Source organism: Xiphias gladius, chromosome 18, assembly GCF_016859285.1.
Source record: "Xiphias gladius isolate SHS-SW01 ecotype Sanya breed wild chromosome 18, ASM1685928v1, whole genome shotgun sequence".
NCBI classification, from domain to species: domain Eukaryota; kingdom Metazoa; phylum Chordata; class Actinopteri; order Istiophoriformes; family Xiphiidae; genus Xiphias; species Xiphias gladius.
Genome location: NC_053417.1, coordinates 23,786,994 through 23,808,705, shown reverse-complemented (window position 1 = coordinate 23,808,705; position 21,712 = coordinate 23,786,994). Strand labels below are relative to the sequence as shown.

Genomic DNA, 21,712 nt, shown 5'->3' with positions numbered 1-21,712 from the left:
CATTTTTACCTCACAAGCTTTGGCCATAGCGAAGCCGCCTCCGAGCAACAGAATGATATTCCAGGGAACAGAGTCCTGGGCTTTCTTCCACGATAAGAGAGGAACATAAGGAGTGTTTGAAGCTGAGGAAAAATATGGGAGGAAACTATAAAAAACACAGGTTTGGATTCATGAATATTAAATATGTGGTAAAATATAGTTACAATATGAAGCTGTGATGTTTCAGCATGTGTATCCCGATTTATTTATCCTTGGAAATATTTAGGATATGTCATGTTTTATAAGCACAATGTTTTCTACAATATTACTGGTGTGTGTGCTGATACAGTGTGAGATTAATGCAGTCAGTTAACTTCTTACTTAGTAGTTCAAAACCGCACTTAGGTAGAAACAATGTCTTGTTAGCTTCCTGCAAATACAGGGTATGCATTTTACAGCCTACAAATTTTCAATTAGTAGCTAGATTTATTATCAGAACATTCAAAGCAATAAAACAAATATGAGCTAGAAGTCTGAACTGCCTTTGGCGACCAAAAATATATCCAAGAAGTCCATATGAAATCTGTATTTTAAACAAAAATGAGCCCCAAATCTCGCTTCAGAGTGTTATATTTTATGTTTTAATGTTTCTTGCTTTGTATTAAGTATTTTATTTGTATTTTTTACTATGGTACTATGTTTTTATTACATCAGTTGTTTTTTTGTTTTCCTGTGGTTAGCTAAAAACTATTTTCCACTCTGGTAGACGATAAAGTTTTATTCTGTTTTGTTCTATTGTAAAATTTGACCTACACCGAAAGGGACAAATGAACCCCAGGATTTGCTTTTTTTTTTTTTTTTGCTTGCGTCCAGTGGTTTATTTGACCAGCTGAACATAATATATACAATCGCATGCACACGTGTCTCCACACACCCACACATGCGCACACACACACACACACACACAAAAACAAAAACCTCAAAGTGTGACAACATAGCTTTGAGAGCTTATTCTAATCACAGAAACAGAGAAACTACAGTTTCACTTCCAGACTCAAAATTTACTCAGACTCTCTAATCTACATTATTAACATTCCTCAGGTTATTTTCACTAATTTTCAACAGCTGTGCTAGAGACACACACTCAATGTCCTTGAATCTTTCACAAATATTTAGTCATCAATATTATCTTCTTACTTGTCCTTATGCAGCCTCACAAGCTGCCAACTGGTCGTTTCCAATTGTTGTATCTTTTTGATGGAAGGCACACTTATTTTGTCTCTTTTTACAGCACTTTGTATGGTACAAATATTATCATTCTTGTTTATTTATAGTATCCGATATTTTATACTATCAGTGAGTGAAATAATACTTGAAAAATGTTAATTAGAATCAGTTCTATTTCTTGTAAATTAAAAGTATCCCTTCATAGGTATGTTGTTTAAGACGTCACTGACCTTGAGGGTCGAACCACCAGCTCAGAGAAGGTTTCTGCGAGGGGAAGAAGAACAATATGGACACAATGATAACACCGGTCACTGCATCTGAGACGTACCTGCAGGACAACAAGAGGAGGTCAGATTTACAGCGAAACATAATTAGTAGGCCTCTCAAAATACAGTGTCTGCAATCATTTCTTAAAATAAAAAGCTACTGTACTGATTAACAAGCATACTACTTCATGTTTTCATCCAGTGCGCCTTTCTTACCCTTTTTTAAAAAACACAGACCATCCAGTGACAAATTTGGGGTCTCGTGTGAAAAGGAGAACAGCAAACAATACAAAAAAGAAAGAGATGGCTCCCTCTGCAAAACTGAAAGTGAGTACGGAGAGTAAAAAGTCAGTTCATGTTCGAACTTTATTCATTCACCATCTATTTGCGTGACATTTGAAGACATGCACGAGTCCTCACTTTATGGGCCCTAGTTTCCTGTAATCTTCCTCTATTAGAGCCTTGGCTCTGGCCTCTGCCTGGGCTCTTTGGTCGTGTTTCTCGAAGCACAGTCTGCATAACATAAAAACATGCTGTGTGTCACATACTGTATTTCAAGAAAAGGAAATGAGAGAAGAACATTGCTGCGTATTTATAAAGAAAAAAAAAGGGACAAATTCTGTCATGACTGGTGATGAAATAAAAATATAATTTTTCCTTCACTGACTGTGTTTGTAGGGTGGTGTAGCTAGAAATGGTACGGATATCAATATAAGTACCAGGTTAACGTGATTGTATAAAATCTGCAACAAACAAATTTCAGACACCACATTACCGTGTATTCAATCCCCCGTAGAGAAACGAGATCCATAGCCATCCAAAAAACAGGAAGAGAAGCATGAGCGGGAAAGCGAACGCAAACCAAGAGCCGAAGTTGATAAGGTCGCAATCCGGAAAGTAGCTGTAAAGCACAAGGACTGTTGTCAGACAGCTGGGAAATGACCGGTTTTCTGTTTAAGCGTTGCACAAAATAAAAAGTTACCTTTTCAGCTGTCCGATCAGGATGAGGTTTGGTGCGGTGCCAGTGAGCGTGGCGGTCCCTCCGATGCTGGCTGCGTAAGGAATACAGATCAAGAATCCCTTCCACACCTTCAGCTGATACTCCGACTCCGATCGGATCTCCTCAGCTGTCCTCGTGTCACTCTGCTCCGTCCCATCTCTCCTTTTGACGTCATAAGACACTTATCATTATTTTACATGATTTATGGATTTTATGGTTCATCTAACTCTGACTAATCTTATTTTCCAAAATGTCATACTTTCTTAGAAACACCATTTGGTTCAGCAAATTGCATCAAACGATTTCTGTGTTCTTCTTACCCATCTATCGACAGTATTTGTTTTTCTAAGGGCACTGAGGGCAGTGAATGCAGCTTTAAAGTAGACTGACCTGAAATAAATTGAAGCAAAGAATTTGTGTCAGGTTCACATGTAATGAATCTCCACACAGTATAACCATGAGTGAAATTAGGAGTTTTAGCGCTTTTAGGAGGCTATGCCTTCAAAAAATAATATATAACACTTAGGGTAATAAAGCATCATTAATCAATCACAACTCAAATATTGACTAACCTTGTATCCGAGGACTCAGTGAATCGGAAAAACTGTACAAAGTTCACATCTTAGATTACATATTAAAGGCTCATGCACACAAAGTTAACACAAAACAAAAATGGTATTCGGTGTCTGTGTAGACATTTTTTGTAAAGTCTGGGCACATTTTGACAATAAACCAACATTATTAAACTTGCGTGTATTGATTTTTTGGTAATTTTGGGGCAGTGGAACGAGCTGTACACACAACATCGGCATATTATCACCTTGCAAAATTGATATGACAAACTCTTTAGCAAATGGTTGCTTATTAGCACATCCGGTCAACACAGAGCAACATTGACATTCATTTGAAGTCATGTTTCTGGTGCATCAAGTAGGTCCAATATTCACTCGCTTTTAGCTCTGTTTCTGGTCTAATACCTGGCTCTTTAGCTGCCGATTGTTCCCCAGCTAGCGGCTAACTGTGTCTGCCGGCTGCAGCTGAAAAATGATGCGATGACAGCGATGACGGTGAAACAAAACCAAAAGAATGAGTTGAAAAATGCTAAAATGCTCCGTAGAGCTCAGGGGATTTGCAGACAGACACTTCATCCATTGTTACAATAAAAATATTGATTAAAGCAGCTTTAAGTAACGACCGGCAGCCCTTGCACGGTTAGTTAGTCGGTAAAACTGTAAAACCATAAAACGTACCATTTATTATATCTCTCTCTGGATCCCCTGTGGACTTGCACTTTTGTTTCAGGGTCTCCAGGTCTCCAAACAGACTCTCCAGGATGGCATTAGCAATAGGGAGCATCATGGCCGTTGTGGCAGTGTTGCTGAGCCACATGGACAGGAAGGACGAAGTCATCATCATTCCCAGTATGAGCCTGGGAAAATAATACAAAACTCATCACCATCACAGCTGCTGACTTGAAACTCTCACTTAAAGGATAAAGTTGGCTATATTTTCTTACTGTCAATAAAACACGTCAAAAGACCAAAACCGACAATGTATTCGGCTGTTTCCCAATGTTTTCCCCTAACCTGCCTTCAGCTCCAAGCCCATGAAGACGGAAGACTTTAAAATAGGTGACAAAAATGTATACATTTGCTTTTGAAAAAGCTGACAGCGTCCGTTTTTTTAGCAAATGCGAATGATGATTATGTAGGGGACTGTTTTGAGCTGCGGATTAATACACAGTGGGTGCTCTAGTGAGTATTTTCGACAGTAGGATCTTGCATGTTGGATCGACTCAAAATAATCTACAGTGCCTTTGTTCCTCATACTAGAGGCACATGTCGCCCAGTGCAGTGGTGTGTTTTTAATGGTTTTTGGTCAAGAAAGGAGCTCTGTGGCACAGAGCCTACTCACAATACTTGTTAGTAGGATCAAGTCATTGCCGGGTTTGGCCTTTTCGTGGCATTTCCCGACAACGAGAAAAACATAGAATCACCAGACTTATCCTTTAAACGTCCTTCCAGCAAAGTTTTCTCACCAAGCTGGTTTCACTCCGACAATACTAAGGACCTTCAGGGCTATCCTGCGATGCAGGCCCCACTCCTCGATAGACGATGCCATCACGAGACCGCTGAGGAAGAGAAAATTGGTTTCGAGGAAGTACTGGGGGCAGACTTTTTTGGATGGAAGAATCCCCAGTGTTGGGAAGAGGCAGACTGGAAGCATCGCCGTGACAGCCAGAGGAAGGGCCTCTGTGCACCAAAATATAGCCATCAGCACCACCACATAAAGGCATTTTCCCTCCTAAAAAGATAAGCAACACGTGGTCGTTAACGTCCAGCCAACTTCATAAACAATAAAGCGACTTTTCACAGGTAAAGAGGAAGCAATCAAATTAGCTACAGCTTCACACATAATGGACATATTTTTGGGGATGTCAGAGATACAGTATTGCCCTTCAGAAAATAACATTAGCGTGTGTGTGTGTGTGTGTGTGTGTGTGTGTGTGTGTGTGTGTGTCTGTGTGTGTGTGTGTGTGTGTGTGTGTGTGTGTGTGTGTGTGTGTGTTTGAGTTAGAGAGTGCGAGAGAGAGAACGCATACATGTTTTCCTCTGTGTGCACAAGAGGCATTTTTTTGTATAAAATAACTAAGTAAAATAAAATGCATACTTAATTCTAATGACTGCCTCTAATATGAACATAATGAAAAATAAAATCTCTTAGATTTATGTTTTATTTGAGTTTTTATTAGGGCTGCAACTAATAATCATTTACATTATTTATTAATCTGCCGATTTTTTATTCAATGAATGGATCAATGGTTTGGCCAATGAAATGTCAAAAATAGTGAAAATACACCCATCACGACTTCCAGGGGCCAAAGGTGACATCTTCAAATATCTTGTTTCGTTCAAAAAGACCAAAAGTAAAAGACATTCAGTTTACCGTGTTAAAAGACAAAGAAAAAAGGCAAATCCTCCCATTTGAGAAGCTGGGACCAGAGAATATTTGGAAGTTTTTTTGAAACGTTTAACCTACAATCTAAATAGTTGAAGATTATTTTTCTCTGTTGATTGAATAATCAATGAATGACTAATCGGTTCAGCTCTAATTGAGACATTAAAAAACAAAAAAAAAAGGTTACTCAGTCTATTGGTGATGTGATCAAGCAATGAAGATTTAATTTATTTAGTCAGGAAAACTCTGGCGCCTTGGAACTTAATGCTGCTTCAATTGTCCTGTTCCTGATTAATGAAAAAACAGAGTCATGAATGAAATAACTGACAATGAGTCTGAGTTCAGACAGTGGCGATTTAGCCCCCGTGTGAATTTACGTGACTCCTTCATCACTCGTGGCAAAACGCTGGAGATGTTAAGGCGCACACGTGAAATCACGCGGCGTTAAGTCACTCACCTTCTCCGGCAGGGTAAAAAGCAAAGGCAGGAACAGGAGCGGAGTGAGCAGGAGGACCAGCTGTCTGTGGACGCACCACAGCTTCTTGGACGCAGCAGATATTTTCATCTCCGGGGGGAAAGTTTCGCTCCGCGCAGGGAGAAGGAACTCTGGACTGGGCTGAGGGGAGCCCGCTGGGCAGCACTTTGAAGCCTGCGGCTGAGCGTGGAGAAGATTAACTACACGCTCTGCTATTCGTTAACTCCTCGTACGGTGGTGTCAAATAGTTAAGCGGGACGGTCCGCGTTCTGTCAGGTGTCCCGCCAGTGGGACTCTCCCTCCCAGACACGAGCAGTGGAGCATCCTCAGAGGCCCGGAGGTGGTAGTGGCATCTGCACAGCTCACTGACTGCTGCAGGACCTAGCTCGTGTTTCCTAGGCCAGTGCTTCTCCAAACCTTTTTTTTTTTTTGCACCCTTTATATCACAGTGGAGCTACAACACTAGCGTAGTGAAAAATTGTAAAAAAAAAATAAAAAAAAAAATTTAAAAATTAAAAAAAACTACAAAAATAGAACAAAAGGGACATTTTAAATAAACTGTCCTTTTTATTTTATTTTAGTAGTTTCTCTGTATTTTGTTTTACATCCACATTTTTTTCAACTGACCACAGTGTTTTGTTTTGTTTTTTAAATTTTGTGCCCCTGCTGAACGGTTGAGATGCCCCTTTACAGTAAAAGTGCACTTCTCACGATATGTATACAATTTTTTCTCCAATAACATTAAATAGGATTTTTTTTTTTAATTATGCATACACATCTCCTTCAATAGACAGGAGAAACGTGTAAAACTCGAGAGATAAAACATGTTGCATGACATAAACGTGATTTAAAAGGACTAAAGGTCATATGACAAGACTAAGAGTCCACAGCTCTACCAGCAGCTCTGTGTCTGTCTAAGGCTAAATGCCAAAGTTAGCGTGCTAACATGGCTCACAATGATAATGATAACATAGCAGGTATGATTTACCACGTTCACCATCTTAGTTTAGTGTGTTAGCGTGCTGACGTTTGGTTGGTTTGGTTATTAGCACTAAACCCAAAGCACAGCGGAGGCTGATGGGAATGGCTCTACTTTTGCAGGTGTTTGTTCATTAACTAAAGTTCTGATGTGATGATTGAGATAGACTGAAAAATTAAGGGGTCTCCTTCTGAGGGCCACCTGAAAGTGCGTGCCAAAGTTCGGTGGGTGAAGAAACTTCACTCAAAACCACGAATAACAACCGCACAGTGGCACTAGATTAGAAGTCGGGGATCACCAGAGTCATCGGCATACACTGGCTGGGGAACACGAATGTCTGTACAAAAGTTCATGGGAATTCATGGAATAGTTGTTGAGATATTTCAGTCAGGATCCAAGTGTTGAACTGACCAACACTGCCACCCAGAGAGCCATGCCGCTACCGTGGCTCAAAATATCAAAAAGTCATTTCATAAACCTTGTGATCTTTCCACAACTAGAGGAGACTCGCTCGTCTGTGTGATGGTGCAACAGCACCGCTTTTTCGGGCAACGCATCCTGTGTTTTTGGTATTCTACAACCCCTGCCGCAAAGAGGGGTTGTATTACTTAAAAAAAAATAAATAAATAGAAAAAAATAAAAACAGTAATTGTGGCATATAGAAAAGTTTGAGTACCTTTTGCCAGGTGTTAAGCACGGGGGTTGAAATATTCTGCTGTGGGGTTGTGTGACAGCACAGGAAATGCTGCACAGATAGAGGGAACAATGGATTCCACTGAATATCAGCTAATTCTGGGTGTAAATGTCCTGCGGTCACTCACAAAAGTGAAACTGAAAAGAGGCTGGCTTCTGCAAAAGGACAATGGTCCAGGGCAGACCTCAGAATCCGCCATGAACTAGTTCGAGACACGCAAGCTAACACTTTTGGAACGGCCCTCGGTCTTTCTGACTTGATCAGAAAGACGGCCTAAAAATATCTCAGAACTTGAAGCGGCCTGCGGGGAGAGCGGGAGAAAATCCCTAAATCAAGACTAGAAATCTTGGTATTTTTTCAAATAAATCAGACTCACGGACCTTTTTTCACAGCAGACATTTTGACCTGTTGTGTCAGTAAAAGCACAGGTGCAGCACATGACATTAACAATGGCTCCGGTCCAGCAATCAGTACAATGCAGTAATTAATGAATGTGATTAGTGAAACCTTTGTTTGACAAACTGTCTGATGTGACAAAATGTGAAATGTGAAAAAAAAAAGTCTGCTGAACTTTATTTTCACTTCAGGGGAAGAACTTGCTTTCTCCAGTATCAATACTATTACACTTTCCATAGAACCTAGACTGTGCCAAAGTGTGTGTGTGTGTGTGTATATGTAAAGTATGATATAATATAGAATATATTGTATGTATATATACAATATATTGACATGAAAATATTTAATATTTTGAACAATAGTGTGAAATTTGTCTTCAAACAGTAAAAACTGCTAAAATCCTATGTGCTTTTTGTTGGTTTTCAAGAACACATCCCCCCGGCTTCTTTAGTTATTAATTGTTTATTAAAAAAATAATGTTGAAATAGAATACAATTTGTTAAGATTTATTCTACTTTGCTTTTGTTTAGTTAAGTTGTTTACGCAATAACAACTCACTTTTAATTAATCCATTTATATTAGCTTTTTAAAACATTGTAAAAGTTTATAATTAGTCCAGTGGCACACTCCAACGCCATTATTTTCGACGACCCAATTGCACAGATTTAAAATCATTCACTATGATTAATCTTGATGATTTAGTTGATTTTTTTTCTTTTTCTTCATCTTGTCTGACTGTTGTAATGTTGTCCACAGATTCGCCAGTAGGTGGTGATCTGTGCACATTATTTTCCACACTCTGTGCCTGCTGGATGATGATTCCTCTTGTGATGATTGGTGGGTTTTACTCATGGTGCCTGCTGGTAAAAAAGCTGTCATATTTCTTTACCTGCCCACCAGTGAAAGTCTATACAGACTGGAGAGCATGAATACACACAATACCCCACTTCTTAAATGGAAGCTAGAGTAAACTCAGCCATTCGGCCATCAAGCAAAAAGTCTTAAAGTGATGTAGGATTTCTTAATGATAACGAAGCCAAAAATTATATACGATAAAGATCTGTTGAAATGAACTCTATAGGTCTGTGTGTGGTTTCGCTTTTTCAGAATTTGTGCACTTGATCTATGACAGGAAATAAAGGGAAACATGTGGTGGGCTGAAAACTACAAACCGCCAGTTAACACAGGGGGGAAGTAAAAGAAAATTTTTTATTTTACATTTTTCAAGAGCATGGTTGATTTAAACTCTTTTGTTAAATATCAGAGCCGTGTCAGATGTTTTTTTTTTAAATCACTGTAAAATGTAAACAGTTAAATTCGATGTTACGGTGGTCAGTTATCACAGGTCAGAATTTACACATGGCATGTTTGTTCCTTTATAGGGGCTTACTTCCTCTCATGTCTTACCAAACTGTTACAAATTGAGAACACCGGAAAAAAAAAAAAAATATATATATATATATACATCAATGAAATCACTTCTAATTGCTGATTTAGAGGACTTGTCGTCGTATTTACATGATCTCTCTTAAGGCTGCAAACAGGTCAGTCCAGTCAGCTTCACCACCTGTGTTTCCGTCGTTTTGAAGACCTGATACGAATGACCTGAATGATCACAGAAAGAGCAACACAGCAACACAGAGTAAATTAATTCAGAGAACTATTCATTTGGAAAGATGTCACCCACTTTGTATTTAAGGATTAAAAACCGTTGAAGTAAGAGGAAATGGTACTTCAGGGCAGGAGTTAGCTCGCCTACATTCTGTCCACAAACATGACTAAACAAATCTGTCTTATTGCACGGAGGTGTCAGATTCCCACGCAAGACAGGATTACTCATTTCCGGTACACTGGGTTTTCCCACTGAATGGAAAAAATCTTAACATAATTGCTATTAATTTATCATTTACAAATGTCAGGTGGAATAAACCTAAGTTTTATAATAAGGAATCTGATCATGTGTATTTCCTTTTACACTGCAAACTACAACCTCACTAATAAACATACAGTTAAATTAATACATCTCTGACAATTTCATTCAAAATTGAACATTGTTATCTTTGTAAAGGTGGAATTTATAGCCAAGCTGTTGTATTGGATTGCATAAGCTATTACAGGTGTACCTAATAAAGTGGCCACCGAGTATAAACTGTGGGACAGACCAAGTCCCTCCGAATTTAAAGACGGAATACATTTTTTGCCATTTCCCTCTGAGGCCAGCAAGATGTCATTTGTCTGTGCCTTCAAAACTGTTACAAATCACTGTTGAAAAATAAACCTATTTTATGATGTGACAACACTATGGTAAAGATTTCGGTATGTTTAGGCTTAAATCTGATTTGGTTAGGATTAGGGGAAGAGCACAGTTTGGTTTAAAAAAAGTACTTTCTTAAAGTCAGGGGACCTTAGTTGTCATGGTTATTATAACAAACGTGGTAAAGGTTAAGGAATGATAACGGTCATGCTTTCAAAAAACAATATTGATTATTGGAGTTGTTTTGGGGCACATGCTGAAAAGACTGGTGCTCAAACTTTCCATTCTGGCCAGTATCTAAATTGTAATTTTTTTCGATTATAATTGTCACAGTCTATTCCTTTTTTTTTTTTTTTTTTAGACCTCAACAACATCTCTGACGAAGTCCAGTCAGGTTTCAGGACAGACTACAGCACTGAGGGTAAAGTATGTTCTTTGACTTATGTTAAACCACTCTGTATGGAAATATATAGATGACAAAAGGACTGAATGAGCACAAAACAAATCTGTGCGCTTCTTAATCTGCAAGTCAGCTTTTGAGAGTGTAAGAGTGCAGATATTTTTGTTAGCAACATCATTTTTTCCAGCTGTTTTTGCAGGTTCTGAGCATTTGAGATCTTTAGACGCATTTGCATACTACATTTGACTAGTAAGCTTTCGTGTCCTTTAAAAGGACACGAAAGAAAAATAAAGCTTTTAAAAATCAGATAACAGAAAACAAAAAGAACTACTTTTAAATTTATCTGACTCTGCAAATTACTCCGCCACACTGGCTCTAAAATGAACTAATTTGCCAACATGTGCGATGTAATTTGAGTAATTTAACTAAACGTTTTAATTTTTAAAAATTATGCAGACACCATTTTATTACTCTAACAGGAGTCTAAAATGATGATGCTTCACTTCCACAGCAAATCTAACAGATTTTGCTCTGCTCTGTTTGGGTTTGATCCCAGTTTTGATAATTATGAGCAAGAGAAACCCCATTGATCACTCAGATGTGGTTACACGATTCCTCTTGTAGAAGCTGAAACGACTGACAGAAAAACAATGAACTACTATTTTGATAATCGATCAATCATTTAGATATTTTTTTCAGGCAAAAACCCGAAAACATTCTCTAGTTCCAGGTTCCTATTTGTGAGAATATGCTACTTTTTTCTCTCATGTAATAGTTAAATATCTTTAGATTTTGGACTGTTGGCTGGACCAAACAAGACATTTGAAGATATCATCTTGGCCTTTTGTCATTTTTCTCTATTTTTTGTCATTATTCCTGGCCAAATGTTCAACTGATGAAAATAATAGCTAGTTGTAGCCCTTGTTAAAACAGTTGCCTGACAATTCTCTCTTCACTTGTCCACAAATCTAATTCTGCTCATATAAACCCCTGCCTTACTCTGCCCTCAAATGTTGACGTGGTTGACCATTGGCTTCGCCTGTTTCAAACATGTGGTTGGTAAATAAAGACAATAAGGCTTTGGAGTGAGTTGCTTCTCTTCAGCATTATAGATCAATCTCAGTTAAGAGTTAAAACATTTTGTCTCCTCTGCATCTGTCTCTTGTGGTGTTCCTCAGGGTTCCAGTTTGGTGCCGATCTATTTCTAATTATACACTACATGCTTCCACAGAAGTCTCTTTTTAGAAAACACTGTTATGCAGCTGCACCTCCCCTTCAAACAAGGGAGGGGGGTTGCACAGTGCAATGCTGGATGGAAAAAAACACATCTCTAGCTAAACAAGAGGAAGGCATTTATCCCCCCTTGAGAGCTGTGGTTTAACCATGTGCCACTTTCGAAAAACTGACATACTTAAGATGTATTGCAAAAAATCAAATCTGTCTCTTTTGGGTCATGTCCTCCCAAACGGAACGACAGCATCAGTGATTTCAGCAAATGCCCCAAAACAACATAAGTTTATTTTCTAGTGACAAAGCCCTCTAGCAGCTGTAGTAATTATGACAACAAAATTAAGCACAGCCTCAATCATTCCCTTATCTTAACAAGGTGGTTGTTGATTTTACCCTGATGACAAAAGTCGAGTCGCTGGCCCTGTACTGGCCTCCAATCACCGGTTATAGAATTGATTTTAAGATTCTTTTATATGTTTCTAAAGGACTACATGGATTGGCACCAGCCCATATTCCACCTCCAGACCCCTCAAATCTTTTGATCAATTACCATAAAGAACGTTTGTTTGTTTGTATAGTGCATGCAGATAAATAGAGTTTATTTACCCAAATGCTGATTAGACATGAAATGATTTTGACGAGGGCCACTGGAACATAGCCGATTATGATCCACATGACCGGTAGCTCCTCGTCTTGTTTGTGGCAGGGTGGGGTGGACTGAGTCACAGTTGTCACTGTTGTCACTTCAGCCTGGGTCAAACATTCTGTATTTGAACAAAATAAAAGACAAAAATGGAAAAAAAATATATCAGCTCAAAGTGGTATAAATCTATCACAGCAGTGACTGTTGTTTGTATCTCATTGATGATTAACTTGTTATTTATTTAAGAAACACCCACAATTTTGGAATGCATAAATGTCACAGTGGAAAGAAAAATTTGGGGCCCTCAAGTTGATGGATCATATTAAAATGCGTTTCCTGCTTTTTTATGTGGCTCTGCAAGTTTTTGCAGAAGCAGAAATGCAGTGAATGTAGACCAGATGAATGAGTATGGTTAAATGGCAAACTGTGCAACAGGTAGATTACAACCCTGTAGAGAACATGTTTATTTGATTATTCACAGTCCACTCACAGGGAAACTGAGATTTTTGAAATTGTTACATTTTGCAGATCTTTAACTGTCAAATATGAAGGAAACTAACCTGCTTCAAATGCAGCTGCCACAAACATTTTGTTATGCATTAGAAAAACAGAGTTTGAAGAGGAGAGCAGAGAAAACTTGACCAAAAACTCAATTGCTCTACTACTAATGTTACTGAAATGTGGCTCAGTTCAGATGCTCTAATGATGGTGGAAATTCAATTCAAAGCTTACCATGAACCGTTAGCTGAACTTTGAAATTCAGATTTTGACCCCCTATATTTGCACTGATGGAGCAATCGTAGTCGCCCGAATCTTCAGGTGTCACACTGGGAAGGAACAGACTGTATTTCTCTCCAAACTTGGCCGTACGCCTGAAGGTGTAGTGCTGCGTTACGGTGTCGTCTTTACCTCTCCTGACAATGCCATGTTTTTTGTCGCTGTTGAGCTGTTCAAAGTGTCAACCAAAAAGCGATTTTTAGATCTCCATTTCAAATTGAAAGAAAGTCAGTGACATACAAGATGAAACAAACTATTTATCTGGCTTTATTGTGGATTAAATTTAGCATCATTTATGCCCGAGAGCCTGAAATGGCTGGCTGACCTTGTACCATGTGACTGAGAGGAAATCCATGCTGTCAATGTCACCCCCTGGACACTCCAGCGAAACATTGTCGTTGCAGTGTGCTTGAATTCCTGTCTGAGTCTGGGTGGTGTACTGCACCAACAGCAGCTGAGACAGTCGAACCACAGTATTCAGAGAGCGCAAATACACTCAGATTCAAGTTTATTAGGAACACCAATGCAGTCTAGTGCAACACTACCTGCAATAATTGCTACCTTCATGATAGTTAAAATGTTGTTTTTGTTGAAACTGTTTTAGAGAGCTGTTGATTCAACTGTACCATCGTTCTGAGGGCTGCCTTATACTGACAGGTGTTTCTATTATTTCATCTATCCTCTCCTCCTCCCCTGTGTAATTGTTAAACAGCACCACAAAATACATTCTCCGGAATTGTCACGAATCAACGCTGCTCTGAAAAAGTTTAAACATAAACCGGACATTACAACTCTCATGAAGATGGTATTTATTGTGGGTTTGTTGAAATAGACCGGATATTTTTAGCTTCCTGTACCTAATAAACTGTCAACTGGGTGTATTTTCTATAAAATGCACACAGCATCAATATAAAGAACTGCTTGTCACACTGATGAAATTATCGGTACATTATTGATGTAATGATATATAATCATCAAAATTCTATCTCATAAGAAGTCAGATTTAACTCACCTTAATGAAGAATATTCTCTGTGACATCTTTTACATTTCAACGGGTACTTGATTAGTTCTTTTTCTCACTTCACTTGAAATGAAGTCATAATTTCCTGTGGAAGTGTGTCTTCAGAGGTGATGGTTTGGTCATCAGAGCTGAAAGTATGCCACCACGTGGTGAGAGCAGTGCATCATTATTATGTTTTTTCTGCGGCGCCTGATCGTAATGTTTTTAGCAGAACGACGAAAACATTGGCACCCAATGATCAGTTCAGATCTTTATTGCACCACAAGAGGAAATAGTGTTGGTTTTTTTTTCAGCAAAGCATCTTAAAAAGTAACTTACAGGGGCAATCAACCAATTTTAAGACATGAAGTTCATTTTACTTGTCATGAGGGGTGCTACTCAACCTGTGGAAAACATTCGTGTAATGTCTTCTGTGGCTGTGGAGAAAGATTTTCAAGGTTTGAAAAAATAACCCCACTGATGTTGTCAGCGTTATTTCAGATTGGGCTGTAGATGTATAGCTGCAGAAGGGCTGCATAACAAACTGGAGGTGTGGGGGTTTTAAAGAATTGAGGAGGCAGGGAAAGACACCAAGTTACATGAAATTGTAGGATCCAGTCTCTTTGGGTCTTGAACCATATGAGAAACCAAAGTCAGGACATCTTGGCCTCTTGGCCTCACGTTAAAAATCATCACGGTGGGGCTGCGAGCCGAGCTGCCGCTAACGTTTGCTCAGCTTGTTTCTCTGACAACTTATGATCCAGACGTTCAGGAGGTTTATATGGCCATATGTTAATATTACTTGTATTTACAGCTATTTCTGCTCTACACATGTACCGAGGGCTCTGCATCTTTCTTGGCTGTTATGTAGGTGAATTTTGTAATATTTAATTGTACTTTGTTCATAGGTGTTTGTGTTGCTGGTAGCTGTCAGCCGTACAAGTGAGTGGGATAAATCTAGTGTGGGTAGCTGGCACCATTACAGACTCACAGTTGTACATGATGGCAGTGTATAAGGCAACCCATTTATCATCCAACCTGTTATAATGACTGGGTTCAGTTGTGTATTTTCTCTCTTACTTGCTTTGATTTCATTTCCACTTTTCAAACCACACCCACACGCCCAAATTCCCTGCACAAAGGCGTTCCTCGTGATACACCCTCTCAAGCCGCTTGTTCTGCATTGAAGTGTTTTTTTTCTAACTGGAACTCGTGGACCGTTTGTGATTTGGCCGTATTTTTTAGTGGCGGGGTGTAATTTCCTGAAATTCAGAGGTATGAAAGAAGCCACTGTCAACCGTTCTCTTTCTAGTAAATGAGAACAGGGATAAGATAAAGTACAGCATAATTTAAAGTGCTAGATTGAAATGGGAATTTAGAGACTGTTTACGCTATGTTTGAATGAAGCTTGTTTATTGCACACGGAAGAGATGAAACAATTAACCTAATTTTCAGAAATCTGTAACGCTGACCAGATGGGAGGATTTCAAATGGTTTGGATTTAAGATGGATTTTACTTAACTGATCAGTGAGATGTTCCTCCAAGAGGCTCACATCCCTCTCTCTCTCTCTCTCTCTCTCTCTCTCACACACGCACGCACGCACGCACGCACGCATGCACGCACGCACGCACGCACGCACGCACACACGCACGCACGCACACACACACGCTGTTATGAGGCTGGCTCATCCTGTTGTTTTCATCTCAGGGAACTCCCCATTGTCTCCCTTAAAGCATATTATTTGTATGTGTCACTCTTGTTGACAAAGGAGGTCGATATATGGATATTAATAGCAGACTGTCTTTATGGAAAAGGGAAGAGCGAGGTCTGTGGATTCCACCATCTGCATCAAACAATGCCTCATTCAGCAGCAGCTGGCACAGCCAGCTCAACATAGAAATTTACTGATGTTACAACAGAACATCGTTGGAAATGAGGCGTTTTTTTTGGGGGTTTTTTTTGAACGATTCCTATTAGACACAAGTAGCTGCAGCTGTGAGTGGTTTTGTATTTATGACCGGCAGTAATCTCAGCATGAAAATTAAATAGCAAATACAAAAGCATGATACCTAACATTCTTGAAATATCTCTCAGCTGTTGGTCAACACAGGTGTGCTGATTTTCCCGCACTACTTTTAGTAAAACATCTTAATCAAGCACAAGGGGGTTTTACATTTATACAGACCATGTGTTATAAGCACAAAAAGAGGAAATGGTGTGGTAATAAATGTCTGTGACAAACGCTGCTGAAGCTTGTAAGACTCATCGAAGTTGTGACTCTCTGAAGGTGTAATCGTGGGACTAAGTGTGAGTGAGTCCACATGTGATGTGTGCATGTATGTGTTTGGTTCTGGCTCTCAGTCTTGTAGTTAAAGGGTGTTGCACACCACAGTAAATCCCAGAGGTTGTTAGCACGGCCAGCTGCTAGTGCAGGTCTCCATGTTTCTGTCAGCGAGGTTGTTCACTGCACACTCTTTAACCTCTGATTGAGGAAATCCTCTGACTGTTTGCTCTGCTTGCTGAAATGAAATGTCCCAATGGTTCCGCCGTCTCTCCCACAGGTCCTGTGCACGGACACTTTCCCATGAAGCCTGTGCATGTTTACTGGGGTTTGACAGAAATATAGCTCTTTGATGAACCATAACAGTACCTATGTTTCCGTGCTGGACAAGCTGATAGCTGATGTTTTGAGATAAAAGGGGTTAGTCTCTAATTTAATCCAGAATATTAATGTTGCCAGGAGGAAAATCCGCTAAAATGGTGATTCAAAAATCCAGAGACACTAAAACTCTAAACTGAAGCCAAACCAATCAAATCATTCTTAATTCCCTTCAGTTCATACAAGATCTTTATTGTGCCCATCAGGAGGAAATGGTTTTTTGCAGCAGGGGAGTATTAAAACATAAAACATAAACACAATAAAAATACAATAAGATAACTGAAGACATTAAAACTGTTACACCCGACACAGAAAACAATAAAAGGTTCACGTGATAAAACGGCAACAACAGGAGCGGGGACAAGCTAAAGCGGAACTCAGAGGCGTGTTTATGCTATATTAGAATTAAGAGCATTTACAGATTGGTTAGATAAAATAATAAATCAGTATTGGAAACCTGTGTTTCTGAGCAAATTCCTCAAAGAAAGGATAGTTCAGAGTTGTTGTGATGGCTTTCTGTGTTTCTGTGATTATTCAGCTAAAAATCTCGAAAACAAAGGGAGGGCGGCTGCTCACCAGGGATTTTACTCGCTGCATTGACAGTGTCGCCCAGTTGATTCCTGTTATGCACGTTCAAATTCCTGCACCAACAAATTAGCCAGAAGGTCTGGACTGACTCTGCGATGGATCTGTGAAATAACACAATCAACAATCAACATTTAACCTCCCCAAATCTATCAGTCTCTGTCGCCCTTTCTTGCATTGTGACTAAATTTGTCAATATAAATAATGTTAGTTAGTTAGTTTGTAGCTCTTTCAGGGTGATTGACCATAATAAAAGAGAATCTGGATAACTTTACTGCCTAAAAAGAAAAATTCAATTAACCCAAAAAGTTACGTAGCAGTTACGTAGGTAACTCAACAATTAAAATTCAAAGACAGAGAACCTCCATCACATTAGCAGCAGTCCAGTTTCCCACTGACACCAGTGGAAGGTAACATTTGCAGTGTTTCTATAAGTGCAGTAAAACACTTAAGTGCAAATTTGAGGCATCTTACCTGAGTATTTCGATTTCATGCTCCACCATAACATCCAGAGGGATATTGCACTTCTACTTCACTACATTTATTCGACAGCTACAGACATGTCATAATGCCATTTTGTTACATTTTCAATGCAGGACTTTTGCTTGAACTCAAGTATTTTTATATTGCAGTAGTGCTACTTATACTTCCGGTAAAGGATCTGATTACCTCTTCCACCACTGCTGATTGATATCTGATATGTAGTAAAACAACAATAAGGGCCTGATTCAGCATATTGTCAAACTGATACCCATTTCTCAAATTAACACACACACACACACACGCACACACCTCAAACATCCTTTATAATAAACATATGCAGTTTTCCTGTGCTAGAGAGGATGAGCACTTGTTTTATTCCCTCAGACTATGGGGATTTCTCCAGTTTGATCTGAATAATGCATTTGTTTTTGACCACTGAATGTGACTGTAACTGCCTGACATGATTCCTGCCTTTGTGAAGGAGCTGAGGCCGCGGAGCTGCATCATACTGCCTATTCAATTGTTTACTTAAGGAAGCAAAAAACCCCTGTAAGTCTGTAATGCTGGATTCTCACCTCTGCCTCTGGGCTTTGGCAGGCTGCTTAGTGCTAGGGGTTAATTGTCCGAGCCTGCAGCAGAGCAGAGCTGTGTTATGACGATCTGTATTGTTCCCTAATTTCTTCTCTGGGATTTCCTCTTACCCACTCCCCCCCACCCACCCCTCCTACTGACTGCACAGCTCTCCATCATCCTCCCTGTGTCGAAACGCCTTGCCAAACTCTCTGGCACATGAAAACAATTGTTCTTGTATGTTTGAGGAGACACAACCGGCTCCTCAGACAAGCTTTTCTCCCCCCCCAGGAGCTCGGCTCACGGTCAGGCAGACAGACTTCCTCCTCCTCCTCTTCTTCCTCCTCTTCCTCCTCTTCCTCCTCCTCCTCCTTCTCCTCCTCCTTCTCCTCCTCTTTTCGGAAAAGTGGTCATGTTCAGTAAAATCGGAAGCGAGGTATCTGAGTCTCGGGAGGCAGGAGTGACTCAGAATCATTAATATCTTTGACATGCAGGTGAGCGAGGGGCCATCTCCCCAGCCAGTGACTATTTGAAACATGCTGAAACAGACTGAGAGCAAAAGCTATTAAAATATTACCATGTGCGGGTTTGTTTCTAACAAGAGCTCTGCAGCACAACCACAAAACTCTGAAGATAAGCACTCATCTGGGAATCAGGACGGCGCTCCCAGATGATGTTGAAAAAAAACAAAACACTATATCCTTCCTGTTTCTGCATCATCTATTTTAGTAGACTGAACACGTAGCTGCACAATGAGCAACATGAAGAAGACAAATTTTACGCAGTCAATATTGTTTGAGGTTGACTCTAGAGTGAATTTTATTGTACAATTTAACTTTATTGCTGTAGTGCCGCAATCTAAATCCTAAATCCTCTACACATAACTTTCTATATCAATCTATAATTGTCTTGCTGCTATTTTATCTAGTTTATTTTCAGTATTTAGTCCCACACACTAAAAATTGCCCAATTTTGGGTCAATATAGCAGAAACCAAATACTGTGTTGACTTTACTCAGTACCCACGCGTGGAAAACCACCTAAGACAAGGGTATGTTTTGACCATTGTTTGGGTAGTGTTCTGCCTATCTGGGCTTCTTTTTATTTATCTGGGTTGGGTATAACTCATTCTGGACAGGTCGTGATTCGGGCGGCTCCTACCGAGAAAAAGTTAGGCTATATTCCCGTAAATCTGTCGCTCCGAACAGCATGATTGAGACTGACGGGGCACTGAGTTCAGCTCGACACGCAGTGACCGATAACTGATGACGTCAAAACCAAATGTCATATCAGTTCATCACAACAAAGGCTGCAACTTTTTCTCCTATTCCAGTTATTATTCTGCATCACGTGTTGTCGCTCTGTGATAAAAGACTTGTCAACGCTTACATCTTTTCATATGAGTGAAAGTGTTACATTACATTAAAGATTAAGAGATTTCTTAAAGACTTTGGAAATGAAAAACTGAACTACCTCTCTGGTGACTGGACTTTCTGTCAGTCCAATCTGGCAACCCCTGGTTTTGACCCAGTGTTTTTGTTGTTTTTATATTACTGTTGGGTTATTTACCCAAACTAAAATACACTGTACTGTCGCAAACTGTTTTCATCCAACTCCAGCTCTTGTTAAACATAAATGTCATTATGTGTTTTGGATTAATTCATAATATGTCTATCCTTTGCCATATTGTTTGGTACGTCTAACAAAGTTGTGACAGTTTTAAGGTAAATCTTCAGCTTGCGTTTGGATAAATAACTCAACACTAATATAAAACACTGCGTCAAAAATATCAATGTGTACTGTGTCAGTCGTATACTGACCTAAATTTTTAACTCAGTGATTTTTACTCTGCAGGAGAGAAAGAAGAACAGAGGCAAAAATCATCTCTCTTTGTCACTGTGCTACTTAGGTACATGATTGTTTATATAAAGTCACGGGTGATTTCAGGCGTCATCCATCAAATGACAATGAAATATAGGAGACATTGAAAATAAAGAGAGGTAATAAGTGATCTGCTGCTGTTGTTGTCGATTTTTTTTTTTCTTTCACAAAACAATAGAGCACAGACTATTAAGGTCATTTTTCATCTCAGGTCACAAAGCTGGCTGGAGGAGGTGGAACTGCCGTCTAGCTTCATTTCATCTCCGCTGAAATTCCTCCTGCTCAAAACCTCTGTTGGGATTAAGAGATGTGAGTGTCCGAGGAAGAGGAAAAACTCACCAAAGTGAAGTAGTAAACCTTTGCAGTGGTCCCCCAGGTGGATCCTCGCTTGTCAGACATGTTAAACACATCCACACTGACCTGATTTGCTGCCTTTGGCCCCCACCCCCCCAATCTCTTCTGATGCTCTCTGCCATCAATTTGTTACCTGTCATCTTTGGGGGAAAGGAGTCTCCTTCCGATTTTGTTGAAAACTCACTATTTGGTTCGCTCGCTCCGAAAAAGTATCACCAGAGAGCTGTACATCTGGGTCCCAGTGCCGGATGATGTCAAGACTGGCACTGACCCAAAGCCCGCCGCACAGAGAGTTCCTCAGAAAGGTCGGCCGGGCGTTGTTTTCCCTTCCTGTGCCTCCGTGACATCTTCCTGCCAGAGGGAGCCTCGGGGAGCCATTTGGGAAGGCTCAGGGCCCTGAGCATGGAGAACTCAGCACAGCAAATTCCAATTAGGGCAGGTGGGGGAGGGTGGGAGGCTCAGACCCCCAGCATGCACCTTTAACTGCCTTAAAACTCTCTTTCCATACAGCCTCCCGTGTCACCGGGGAGCCCTACTCTGTCATTTTGAGCATTAAGTTTGTGGTCGGATTCAAAGCGATGCCAGACAGGAACTCGGGCTCAGCTGTCTGTGTGTCTGAGCTGCAATCTGCCTGTTAGACCGATCACTAGAGTGGCTTTTTCAGACTGGATGAGACAGGAAGAAGCCCGCAGAGACTGGGCTGCTTTCGCTGAGCAGCCCGATTTGTCAGATGTTATGAAATTTGTTTCCAGCGGTAAGTGGTCTGAACTGGCTCTGTTCCAAGAGAATATAACAAGAAAAACTCTTTTTTTAAGAGAATAAATACAATTATCCGTCGCGATGACTGCGATAGTAAGAGCCTGGGCCTTGCGATGATTACAAGCCAACAGGGTTTCACTT

General features: G+C 39.9%; 2 protein-coding genes across 3 annotated transcripts in view; both read right to left on the bottom strand.

Moving 5' to 3' along the window:
• Window positions 1-6,166, bottom strand: part of slc13a3 (solute carrier family 13 member 3) — a 9,345-nt gene extending 3,179 nt beyond the window's left edge. The window contains exons 1-10 of the mRNA XM_040153655.1: window positions 5,888-6,166; window positions 4,511-4,776; window positions 3,723-3,901; window positions 2,793-2,862; window positions 2,455-2,634; window positions 2,248-2,373; window positions 1,893-1,985; window positions 1,689-1,793; window positions 1,437-1,534; window positions 10-122 (exon numbers count right to left, since the gene is read on the bottom strand). Coding sequence (XP_040009589.1) covers window positions 10-122; window positions 1,437-1,534; window positions 1,689-1,793; window positions 1,893-1,985; window positions 2,248-2,373; window positions 2,455-2,634; window positions 2,793-2,862; window positions 3,723-3,901; window positions 4,511-4,776; window positions 5,888-5,995 — 1,338 coding nt within the window. The 5' untranslated portion in view covers window positions 5,996-6,166. The remainder of the gene's footprint in view (window positions 1-9; window positions 123-1,436; window positions 1,535-1,688; window positions 1,794-1,892; window positions 1,986-2,247; window positions 2,374-2,454; window positions 2,635-2,792; window positions 2,863-3,722; window positions 3,902-4,510; window positions 4,777-5,887) is intronic.
• Window positions 6,167-9,277: 3,111 nt separating this feature from the next.
• Window positions 9,278-20,835, bottom strand: LOC120803881. Of its 2 annotated transcripts, XM_040152870.1 has the most exons (7): window positions 20,798-20,835; window positions 17,517-17,629; window positions 14,291-14,428; window positions 13,604-13,732; window positions 13,234-13,447; window positions 12,465-12,622; window positions 9,278-9,579 (listed from the first exon to the last, which is right to left on the bottom strand). In XM_040152870.1, the coding sequence occupies exons 3-7, from the start codon at window positions 14,315-14,317 to the stop codon at window positions 9,535-9,537; spliced, it is 573 nt and encodes a 190-aa protein (XP_040008804.1). In that variant the 5' UTR covers window positions 14,318-14,428; window positions 17,517-17,629; window positions 20,798-20,835; the 3' UTR covers window positions 9,278-9,534. The 2 variants fall into 2 exon arrangements, with proteins under 2 accessions (XP_040008804.1, XP_040008803.1); XM_040152869.1 differs by lacking the exon at window positions 20,798-20,835 and having other exon boundaries at window positions 17,517-17,681.
• Window positions 20,836-21,712: the final 877 nt, after the last annotated feature.

Bases quoted from the DNA above. Each gene is read 5' to 3' on its own strand.
- LOC120803881 (XM_040152870.1), bottom strand. From the start codon at position 14,317: ATGTCACAGAGAATATTCTTCATTAAG. The intron at 13,733-14,290 runs GTGAGTTAAATC...CGACTGTCTCAG, and splicing joins AGAGAATATTCTTCATTAAG to CTGCTGTTGGTGCAGTACAC. The intron at 9,580-12,464 runs GTAAATAAACTC...GTGATCATTCAG, and splicing joins CATGTCTAATCAGCATTTGG to GTCATTCGTATCAGGTCTTC.